This window comes from Schistocerca serialis, chromosome 7, assembly GCF_023864345.2.
Source record: "Schistocerca serialis cubense isolate TAMUIC-IGC-003099 chromosome 7, iqSchSeri2.2, whole genome shotgun sequence".
Lineage (NCBI taxonomy): Eukaryota > Metazoa > Arthropoda > Insecta > Orthoptera > Acrididae > Schistocerca > Schistocerca serialis.
The window spans coordinates 136,042,753-136,055,685 of NC_064644.1; the positions used below are offsets into that span (position 1 = coordinate 136,042,753).

At 38.3% G+C, this 12,933-nt stretch overlaps 1 protein-coding gene across 1 annotated transcript in view; it reads right to left on the reverse strand.

Annotated features, from left to right (window-relative positions):
- LOC126412931 (uncharacterized) overlaps positions 1–12,933 on the reverse strand; it is a 36,220-nt gene that overhangs the window by 5,276 nt on the left and 18,011 nt on the right. Inside the window, exon 4 of the mRNA XM_050082820.1 lies at positions 10,563–10,663. Coding sequence (XP_049938777.1) covers positions 10,563–10,663 — 101 coding nt within the window. The remainder of the gene's footprint in view (positions 1–10,562; positions 10,664–12,933) is intronic.

The following is a 12,933-nucleotide window of genomic DNA, read 5'->3' on the forward strand; positions in this document are numbered from 1 at the left end:
TTACACATAATACTGTTGAAGACTTCTGCAAATCTGACAATGGCTTTTTAAATACTCCAGTGGAATACACAGTCAGCAATCTCGAACAGAGAAAGTCTTTATCAGGAGCTTAGCAGCAACCACATACCGATAGCTTGTATTTGCAGAACTTGGTTTCAGCCAACCCAACGAATACAATTCAAAGGATATGCTGTTCTCAGAAATGAAAGAGATGATGGGAAAGGAGGAGAAGTAGCCATTTTGATTAGAGAGACAGTTAAATTTAAAAAATTGGACATCATTGTTAGGACAACAGAATGCCAGGTAGTTGCTGCTGTGATTCAGACTCCTAATTACGCATTCACCATTGTCACCATTTATAAACCACCTAAGAGTAAAATACAAGATCTTTCACTGGATCAGATTGTAGTCCAGCTTCAAACGCCATTTTTCCTCTGCGCAGACTTCAATGCACACCACTAACTGTGGGGTTGCAAAATAGATGACATGGATGGCAGAGAGTTAGTTACACTTTTTGAAAAGTTCAATTTGATTCTTCTAAATGATGGTTCTCCTACTATGATACATAACCCAAAAAGATAACCGTTGGCCATCGATTTGACATTGTGCTCTGTTGACTTCAACCGTGTAATGGAATGGACAGTCAAACAAGACCTTCTTGGCTCAGATCATTTCACTCTGGAAATCACAATAGACTTACCTATAAATACAGTAGAAATTATCTACCCAAACAGCAGGTGGAAAATAAAGGATGCTGGCTGGCCAAAGTATACTGCAATAGTCTAGGTGAAGTTTCAATCTTTTAACAATTTGTTAGCTCCAAAAGAGGCCTACCAACAGCTAATTTCAATTATTGAAGACGCTGCAACAATTTCCATTACAAGAAGAAAGGAAGTCATCGTTTTGAAGCAACGGCCCCCCAGTCTGGTGGACACCAGAGTGCTCTAGAGCCAAAGCACAGTGCAAATTTGCACACTGTAATTTCTTTAAACAACAAAATGCAGAAAACTTCATTGCATATCAGAAAATAGCAGCAAAAGTTTGAAGACAGTTAACAGACTGTAAAAAGAATAGCTAGCAAAATTTCTGTGAATCTTTATATAACAATGTTAGTATCACTGATGTTTGGAAGAAATTAAGATTTTTCAAAAACAGAAACTCCCCTATGCATCTTCCGTTAAGTGACGCATAGCTTTAAGACTTTGTGAATTTAATCTCATCAGCTTCTGCAGCTGAGCAGCCATATTGCAGTTCAACCAGCAAGAGATGTGATTAACAGTGGAAGACCTATGGACATTAAACTCCCATAGACAGACTACCTCCTAAAAGTAAAAAAAGATAAGCATTTCTCTCATGGCAGGAAGAATGGAATGAAAGCCAACAAACAAGAGGTAAAAGCTAGCATGTATACTTACATTCATACCAAGACAGACATGGTTTGTGAACTTCAAACATTCAAGGAAAATTATAACATCCATTGTGAGAATGCGTCTCAGTCATGGATCTTTGCCTCCCCACTTATGTAGAATTGGTGTATCAGAGACACCCTATTGTCAATGTGAGGAGGGAACAATTGTGGAGGGATAGTATGGCAGGGATGGTGGACAGTGAAGTGCTGCAGGTTAGACAGAGGGCACAGGAGAGTTGCACAAAATCCTGAACTGGAAATACTTTTGCAGTTATGGATTGCTACAGAGGCAGGATGGATTAATATTTCTGCATGGGACTTCCAATGACTTATTGAGTCCACACCACATGGAATTGCTGCACTATGCCATACAAAGGAGATCCATCATTATATTAGTAGGTATCCCATGACTCTTGACTCTTCAGTGTAATTTAATCATCAGCAGATAAAGGCAATAATAATACTGACTTCTTTTTAGACCTTAACCTTTTAAAACACTCATACCATGCTCTAGGACTTTTCCTTAAGCTGTATCATGCCTCAAATAACTTACAAACTCTGTATGTTCCTTCCTTGCATTTAGGAGGTTGCTTCACATACATTTCTGAGAAAACTTTACCATTAAGAAATTCACTTGTAGATCCATTTCTCTACAATTAAACCTTTTGGACAACAGAATGGAACAAAACTTTCAATGTTCATATCAGAGCTACTGGCAAATAAATATCATCCAGAATTTGTGTTTGTTGAAAGCCACTTAAAACTGATCTTGCTTTACGAGTGTTATCTGATTTTCGTGTAAATCCCACTTTAAATGTGAACATTTACATTCACTGGTTTGGTTATTAGTTTCCACATTTCATTTTTATTTAAACTTTCAATTTCCTTATCCATTGAAACTTCCTGGCAGATTAAAACTGTGTGCCCGACCGAGACTCGCTTGCTTCCAAATTTCTGACTCAATTCTGTTCATCACCTCCCCAAAGTTTTCTGGACTGACAGCAATACAGAAGCTTACATAAATGAAGCTATTCATTCCATAATCATTAAATCTATCAGGCATTCTACATTCTCTAGTTGACCTTCACAAATCATGTTTCCATTTTTGTTTATGATTGCTTGGACAGCCTTCAATGCACCTTTCTTAAATTTGCTCATTTACTGATTCATTGTTTGTGCTTTTGCACTCAGAATCACTAAAATCTTTATTCCCTGAGTAAGAGTCCTTAATATCAATACATCTGACATCATCTTTCATAGTATCAGCATGTGTGGCAAAGATAACTTTTGTTGTTAATCAATATTCTGTATCCTACTTTACTGTGATGATGATGATGATGATGATGATGATGATGAGGTCCCATACTTCAAGGACCATAGGGGACAATGTGGGAGACCTGCACCGCTGACTAGGCAAGTTCTTAGCAGAGGTGGTTTGCCATTGCCTTCCTCAGACTGTAATGGGGATGAATGATGATGATGAGGACATAACACTTAGTCATCTCAGGGCAGGGAAAATCCCTGAGCCCACCAGGAATCGAACCTGGGACCCTGTGCGTGGCAAGCAAGAATGCTACCATGAGCTGTGGACCTGTACTCTATTAAAATTTCCAAATCTGCTTTACAATGTCACTTTGACTTTCTCAATTGTTCTGGCACACATACAGAAACACTACTTCTATACAGTTTTAAATATTTAATATTAAATTTCTTCCCAAGCAATATCTCACAAGAAGTTTCCCTTTCAATAGTATTAGCTAAAGTTCTGCTTTTAAGGTATGCAGCTACACAAACCAGTTCTGGCTAAAACATCCTATCTACTCTCACAGTAATCTTGACATATCCATAAGTGACCTGTTGTGTCTTTCAACACCACTATTTAATTCATGTATGTAAGGAGGACAGGCATTTAAGATGGTTCTTTTCTGTCTTAGAATTTGATACACACTAGAATTTAACTATTCTTTCCCATTTTATCAGTTAAATCTTAAAATTCAATAACATATTCCACAAAAAGCTGTATATTTGACTTTTAGATTTGATAGTGTAGACTGTAGCTGCTTTATTATAATCATAAATAAAAGTGAGAAAAAATATTTCCCCATGCAAACCTGGAGATGAGTGAAGCCCATTCAGATCATTGTGAATAAACTATAATGCTTCTTTTGATTTGCTTCTACTGTTTTCAAAAGGTAAATTGTGCATTTTGTTTTCAATGCAAACTTTACACTTCATAAATTCTGATTCTAAATCTGTTGCCAATCCATCTGCTATACGATGTTTACACAATGTCTTCAAATCATTAAAATTTACATGTCCAAGTGTATGATGCCATTTCTCCTTTAGTGATAAACTCTCCTTATTACTCACACTGATCGTATTAATCTCTTTCTTGTAAATTTTAGTTGTCATTTTATACAGCCTATCTTCTTTCAAAGCAACTGCAAGTATGTTAGTGTCTTTATCAAAAATCTTCGAGATATTGCCTACAGGCACAATTTTATGCGTTTCTGTTACTTTAGCACCACTTACCAAATTTATGTCCATAATTTTAATTCCAAATACGTTTTTAATTTCAAGTGAAATCATGTCATCATAAACTGTAAGATAACTAATTATATTTCCTACTTTGGAGCTTGCAAAACTTTATGACCCATTATTTTTACATTCACAGGTGTTTTAAGGTTAAGCACTCAGAAAAATAATGTTCATTATGAACAATATGATCTGTGCAAGCACTGTCCAATAACCAGATAGTCTGTACATTGTTACCTGACTCAACATTATTACTCACCACTGCAGATAGTACCTCTCTTGCAAAACTGCTCATGCCAGTTCTATTCTATTGATATCCTTGGCATCCTTGATGATGACTGCCTCTTGAGATATAATGTTTACTTTGACAATGTGACCAATTGTTGCTGATTGGTTTGCCTATGTTGCCAAATGCTGCAACTACTTCCTTGGTGATGTCCACCACATATCCATGAATCTCTGCTTGTTCCCAACTGGCAGCAGTTCTTCAAATGTCCTGATTTGCCACATCTGTAACACAGCTGCTCCTGGCAGCCCATACTGGCTTCCTTTTCAGTATGAAACACATTGGATTTTACACTTTTTCATTTCCATCCTTGTCTTTTAAATCCATAATTTAACATTTACTTTTAACGTAGTCTTCTGTCTGATCTTCTTCTTTCAAAACATTGATCAAGTCCCTGACATAGCTCAGGATTCCAGCAGGACTCTCAATATGTAGTTTGGCTTTACTTTGCATTCACTTTTGTACCTGCCAATTTTAATTTGTTCAGCATTTTCCCAAAATACTACAGAATGTTGCCGTGTCACTATAGTTTTTGTCCAACTTGTTTCTGTAGTGCTGTTGATTCTTTGGAATATAGTTTATCAAATTACTTCATTATCTCAAATTGTGGTTTCCTAATCACTCATGAAACTTGGATGCTTGTTCAAGACTGCTCTATATATGTAGTTCATTGTAGTCAGATTTTCTTCATCCTTAGTATCCACCTTATCTGTGCTCATTTTCGTTCTTGAAGCCACTATATAGCATTTTTTCATTTTCAGATACATTTCCATTTTTTGTTTCCAGTTCCCATAGTGTTCTCCATCAAACATTGGTATCTTAATGCCAGCCATGTCCAATTTCACACAGCATGCTTTTTGAATAACAATCTTCTTTTTAGATGATAGCTGATCATTACTTTTCTGAATGACACTCTTGTTTTTTAGTTTACAATTGTGGACTGCTATCACATTAAGAATGTTTATTTAGAAAAAGGTAAATACAAATTCATCTTTATTTACACAGTGAAGACATTCATGGCTTAAAACTAACTGACTAACTGCTGTGCAGTTAAACACAACATTCATAGTTGAGATCCCTATCAACACAGTCACTACTATTGATATAAAAGCGTCACATCCCAAGAATAGTGATGACACTCATCCAACGAAAGTTGTCTATGGATGAATGAGTAGATAAATAAATAAAAAACTGTTCTGCAATTACTAAGCATCATTCAATATAGGACAGAGAACAGATAAACTACCAACTCATGTGAGTACTTACTTCCAGGCTGTGGCTAAATACAAATATGCACACCAGCACAACACACCACCAATGACTTCAACAGCTGCTTCAGTAATCATGTCATTCAGATTCTCCTCACCTTACAAAACCATTTTCTTTTAACTACCTCTATCCTCACAATCTGTTTGACCTGAACATCAGCTAGTCTCATTCTTGTTTAGTTACTCTTACCTAACTTTAACTTTCCTGCTATTATCACATCACAGTTTCCCAGTCAAAATCTTGTACTTACCATTTCCCACATCCTAATAACATTCAAGGTTTATATGATAATGATGCTCTACATAAAAAGAAATCTAAGGTGTAGTTATTGGTAAAACTTTGTAATCATTAGATGCATTTGTCAGTCAAGAGAAGTGGAGTATTTTATGCTTCCTTTTTGTTTGTTTTTATTTGATTCTTTGTAGAATTATGTTTTGAAAAGTTACTTTTACATATTTCTTTCCTGGGCATAGTGTCTAGTTTTTGTGTATTTATTTTTCTCTTCTTTTTGTGCTAAATTAAGCACAGTCACTTCAATCCATGGAAATGTTTACAAATGGCTACTGTACTTCATGTTACATTTTCTATTTGCTTATAACATTTATATTTTGACTTACTTTACTTCCTGTCATCATACATATACAGTCAATAAGGACATCATCCTATAAAACCTCCACAGTAAACAGTGTTATGTGAATTTACAATAGTGTTCCATATAAAGTAAAAGACATTTCATCATTCTTACTCTTTTGTAAAACCCTAAGGGCATTCTTAATGGATCATTGCTTCTATTCAGTAGCAGCTACTGCAGGAGAAACTTTGTGGATAAAGCTAAAATTCATGTATCTGCTGAAATAATTACTATATATATAATGAAACATTCCACATGTGAAAAATATATATGTCTCCCTGTTTCTGTTTATGTGCGGATGGATATGTGTGTGTGCAAGTGTGGACCTGTCCTTTTTCCCCCCTAAGGTAAGTCTTTCCGCTCCCGGGATTGGAATGACTCCTTACCCTCTTCCTTAAAACCCACATCCTTCCATCTTTCCCTCTCCTTCCCTCTTTCCTGATGAAGCACCCGTTGGTTGCAAAAGCTTGAATTTTGTGTGTATGTTTGTGTCTATCGACATGTCAGCGCTTTCATTTGGTAAGTCACATCATCTTTGTTTTTATATATATTTTTCCCCCCATGTGGAATGTTTCCCCCCCCTCCCCCCCCCCCCCCCCCCTCTCTCTCTCTCTCTCTCTCTCTCTCTCTCTCTCTCTCTCTCTCTCTCTCTCTCTCTCTTATCAAACGAAAGTGCATGGGACAGGTTTTACACCAGGGGGCGGTTACAAGGGTAGGAGGGAATGTTTCCCTCTATTACAGATATATAGTTATAATAGAGGGAAACATTCCACGTAGGAAAAATATATCTAAAAACAAAGATGATGTGACTTACCAAATGAAAGTGCTGACAGGTCGACAGACACACAAACAAACACAAACGTACACACAAAATTCAAGCTTTCGCAACAAACTGATGCCTCATCAGGAAAGAAGGAAGGAGAGGGAAAGACGAAAGGATGTGGGTTTTAAGGGAGAGGGTAAGGAGTCATTCCAATCCCGGGGGCGGAAAGACTTACCTTAGGTGGAAAAAAGGACGGGTATACACTCGCACACACGCACACATATCCATCCACACATATACAGACACAAGCAGACATATTTAAAGACCAAAATATATTTAAATATGTCTGCTTGTGTCCGTAAATGTGTGGATGGATGTGTGTGTGTGTGTGTGTGCGCGAGTGTATACCCGTCCTTTTTTCCCCTAAGGTAAGTCTTTCCGCTCTCGGGATTGGAATGACTCCTTACCCTCTCCCTTAAAACCCACATCCTTTTGTCTTTCCCTCTCCTTCCTTCTTTCCTGATGAGGCAACAGTTTGTTGCGAAAGCTTGAATTTTGTGTGTATGTTTGTGTTTGTTTGTGTGTCTGTCGACCTGCCAGCACTTTCATTTGGTAAGTTACATCATCATGGGTACCAGGATAGCCCCCTCGTACGCCAACCTATTTATGGGTCACTTAGAGGAAGCTTTCTTGGTTACCCAGGCCTGCCAACCCAAAGTTTGGTACAGATTTATTGATGACATCTTCATGAACTCGACTCACAGTGAAGAAGAATTCCAGAATTTCCTCTCCAACCTCAACTCCTTTGGTTCCATCAGATTCACCTGGTCCTTCTCCAAATCCCATGCCACTTTCCTCAACGTTGACCTCCATCTTTCCAGTGGCCAGCTTCACACGTCTGTCCACATCAAACCCACCAAGAAGCAACAGTACCTCCGTTATGACAGCTGCCACCCATTCCACATCAAACGGTCCCTTCCCTATAGCCTAGGTCTTCATGGCAAACGAATCTGCTCCAGTCCGGAATCCCTGAACCATTACACCAACAACCTGAAAATAGCTTTCGCATCACGCAACTACCCTCCCGACCTGGTACAGAAGCAAATTACCAGAGCCACTTCCTCATTCCCTCAAACCCAGAACCTTCCACAGAAGAACCCCAAAAGTGCCCCACTTGTGACAGGATACTTTCCAGGACTGGACCAGACTCTGAATGTGGCTCTCCAGCAGGGATACGACTTCCTCAAATCCTGCACTGAAATGAGATCCATCCTTCATGAAATCCTCCCCACTCCACCTAGAGTGTCTTTCCGCCGCCCACCTAACCTTCGTAACCTCTTGGTTCATCCCTATGAAATCCCCAAACCACCTTCCCCACGCTCTGGCTCCTACCCTTGTAACCGCCCCCGGTGTAAAACCTGTCCCATGCACCCTCCCACCACCACCTACTCCAGTCCTGTAACCCGGAAGGTGTACACAATCAAAGGCAGAGCCACATGTGAAAGCACCCACATGATTTACCAACTGACCTGCCTGCACTGTGAAGCTTTCTATGTGGGAATGACCAGCAACAAACTGTCCATTCACATCAATGGACACAGGCAGACAGTGTTTGTTGGTAATGAGGATCACCCTGTGGCTAAACATCCCTTGGTGCATGGCCAGCACATCTTGGCACAGTGTTACACAGTCCGGGTTATCTGGATACTTCCCACCAACACCAACCTATCCGAACTCCGGAGATGGGAACTTGCTCTTCAATATATCCTCTCTTCCCGTTACCCACCAGGCCTCAATCTCTGCTAATTTCAAGTTGCCTCCACTCATACCTCACCTGTCATTCAACATCATCTTTGCCTCTGCACTTCCGCCTCGACTGACATCTCTGCCCAAACTCTTTGCCTCTGTATATGTCTGCTTGTGTCTGTATATGTGTGGATGGATATGTGTGTGTGTGCGAGTGTATACCCGTCCTCTTTTCCCCCTAAGGTAAGTCTTTCCGCTCCCGGGATTGGAATGACTCCTTACCCTCTCCCTTAAAACCCACTTCCTTTCGTCTTTCCCTCTCCTTCCCTCTTTCCTGATGAGGCAACAGTTTGTTGTGAAAGCTTGAATTTTGTGTGTATGTATGTGTCTGTTTGTGTTTCTATCGACCTGCCAGCGCTTTTGTATGGTAAGTCACATCATCTTTGTTTTTAAATATATTTTTCCCGCATGGAATGTTTCCCTCTATTATAATATATATATATATATATATATATATATATATATATATATATATATATATATGAGATGATGTGACTTACCAAATGAAAGCGCTGGCATGTCGATAGACACACAAACAAACACAAACATACACACAAAATTCAAGCTTTCGCAACCAACGGTTGCTTCATCAGGAAAGAGGGAAGGAGAGGGAAAGGCGTAAGGATGTGGGTTTTAAGGGAGACGGTAAGGAGTCATTCCAATCCCGGGAGCAGAAAGACTTACCTTAGGGGGAAAAAAGGACAGGTATACACTCAGACTCAGACACACACACACACACACACACACACACACACACACACACACACACACACATATCCATCTGCACATACACAGACACAAGCACACATTTGTAAAGGCAAAGAGTTTGGGCAGAGATGTCAATCGAGGCGGAAGTGCAGAGGCAAAGATGTTGTTGAATGGCAGGTGAGGTATGAGCGGCAGCAGCTTGAAATTAGCGGAGGTTGAGGCCTCGTGGGTAATGAGAAGAGAGGGTATACTGAAGGGCAAGTTCCCTTATATATATAGTGTGTGTGTGTGTGTGTGTGTGTGTGTGTGTGTGTGTGTGTGTGTGTGTGTATGTTCTGTAGCCCACAATCTGTAAATATTTATAGGGTGAATCAATAAATCAGTTTAATAAGTGGAACATCTACATAAATAAATAAAGCTACTTAATCAATTTTTGAATGTGGAATATCAGTGTGGTGAATAATGTAATACAGCTTGTTCCAGGTTGGGTACAAGCAGCTTCCAACACAGGAACAAACATGTGATCAGTTCAATGTATATGTGTGCAATGGGCAGACAATAACAAGCATTATTTCCATTACAACAGCTCATACTGCCCAGTTCTCAGTTACATGCTTGGAAGCTATTAGTGAAGGTTGGTGGGTAATAAAGGACCTTGACCCTCACTCTCTTATTTTACATAGTGCTATGTTTGTGCTTCATGTCCCAAATAATGATATTTTAACATTCACACAATATCATATAAGGGACACTCAATTTTCTACAATGGACGAAAATTTACTTCATAAATTATAATATCCAAATTTATACACTCAATATGTGTGTCTACATATAGACTTGTACTTCTGCAGGAAACTGAATAATCAGTTATGTGCCTTACATGGTTTTCCTACTATACATAACAGTCACACACTGTGCATTAATGCTGTTTATTATGTTTGTCTGACATATCAAAATGTGAAAATTTACCAACTGTACATATAAATAAAAATGTTTACAGCTCAGATTAGAAAAGTATTCCTTTGAAACATTTCACAAAGGTTGTGCACCCACATTTGTTGAAAATATTAATGAAAGTATTCCATTTTGTTTAATTATTAGTTAATATGAAATAAAATAGCACAATTATTTTAAAGAATTAAAGGTGACTACTCACCAACCATGTCCAAACTCCCGCGGACTACAACTCTCCGGTAACGAAGAGATGAAGATCTTTCCAAGGAAATGTCTAATATGGCTATGTCTCCCAAGTCTTTCCTGCAAGAAATCATTCCATAATCTATTAAGCATAATAAGGAAAATGGACAGAAGGTATCCTGCAGAGGTCTCTTTAACAACTCAGCAGATTTGCTGCTACAAATCAATGTATATACTCACTGATGATGTTTCTAGCCAGAAACAATGAATTATTAAAAAAAAAAAAAACTATCACATTCACAAGCATAACACAAGAGAGGGGAAAAATTTCCACCAAGGCTCTGCAACTCTCACAAAAGTCTGAAGGGGAGTAACTAAGTCACAAATAAAAGTATATAACAAACTTCCCATCAAAATAAAAAAGGAAATTAACAACATGTAGGTATTCAAAAGGAAATTAAAAACATTCCTTAGAGAACAAACTTATTATAAAATGAATGAATTCCTAGAGTAATAAGGCATCCTTCTGAGTAAAATTAGAGGAAACCACTTACATAAAAAAAAGCCCTTTTAGAAGGAAATCTTTACCTATGTCATGAAGACAAAATTGTATATTCCTGATGTAAATTTCAATGATGAAATGTAAATTTATTTCTATTATAGATTAAAATGTCTACTATCATTTATTCTACACTTTAAGTATTCGCTAAAACTTTCTTATGTGATGAAGATAAAAATCTTGTATTTCAATTTAAATCATAATGACAGAATGTAAATTTAATTATTTATTTGTGGCTTGGAATGTGTGCTTCTATTCAGTTTGCTCTTTAAGCATTCTCTTGAACTTATACTATTAAAATGCAGCTTGTAATGTTGTCCACAACTAATGGTTCATCAAAAATATGCATTTGTATGATATATAAAATACTCATAAAATTTTATTTCATTTTACTTGACTTGTTCTTTATTACTACACTGAAGAGCCAAAGAAACTGGTACACCTGCCTAATATCATGTAGGACATCCCCCCCCCCCCCCCCCCCCCCCCACGAGCACACAGAAGTGCCAGAACATGATGTGGCATGGACTAATGTCTGAAGTAGTGATAGAGGGATTTGACACCATGAATCTGTAAGAGTACAAGGGGGTGGAGATCTCTTCTGAACAGCACATTGCAAGGCATTCCGGATCTGCTCCATAAAGCTCATGTCTCGAGAGTTTGGCGTCCAGCAGAAGCCCTTCCCGACATGCAGAGCCCATGAATCCATGAGGTTGTCTCCATAACTGTACACGTCCATCCACTCAATACCGTCCGACCAAGCAACATGTTTCCAGTTACCAACAATCCAATTTTTTGTGTTGATGGGCCAAGGCTCGGGCTCAGGTCTTGGGTCGTGCAGTCATCAAGCGTACATGAGTGGGCCTTCAGCTCGGAAAGCCCAAATCAATGATATTTCATTGAATGTTTTGCATGCTGACACTTGTTGATGGCTCAACATTGAAATCTGCAGCAATTTTTGGAAGGGTTACATTTTTTGTCACATTGAACAATTCTCTTCAGTTGTGGTTGGTCCTGTTCTTGCAGGATCTTTTTCAGGCCACAGTGATGTCAGAGATTTGATGTTTTACTGGATTCCTGACATTCACAATACACTCGTGAAATGATCACACAGGAAAATCCCCACTTCATCGCTAACTCAGAGATGCCGTGTTTCATAGCTCATTTGCCAACTATAACACCACATTCAAATTCACTTCAATCTTGATAACCTGCCATTGTAGCAGCAGTAACTGATTTAACAACCGCGCCAGACATTTGTTGTCTTATATAGGTGTTGCTGACACAGTGCTGTATTCTGCCTGTTTACATGTCTCTATATTTCTTTTGTGTTTCCATGTAGTACACCCTTTGTACAATATGTAATCAGCAGGACCAAATAAAGAATCATATCAAATCAAAGTGTGATAAAGACATTAAGGGCTACCAAAATATGTAATTTGCTCATGCTCCAAGAAATAGTGCACACCAACATACTATTTTTATGAATTGCTTGTTATGCAAAAATTAGTAGCAGTATGTGTGACAAAATTAGTGTTTTAGTGACAGACTATTGATCCAAAGGTATCAGATTCAATGCCCTGTCACTCTTAGAATTTTTGTTTATCACTTATTGCTAGTTTCACTTCTGGCAGTGATTGTTAATGTGAAAAAAATGCTGAGTTACACTATGGTTCAGATGCCTTGACAAATTATAGCTCTCCTGATAACTGAACAGGAAAGTGAGTTGAAAGGTTGGAGGAAAGCAAAGGCTTATGACTTTGAATAGGACGTTACCTAATATAAGTCATGAGGCTGAAAATTTAATTGAGTACAGAATGGTGCTTACTCA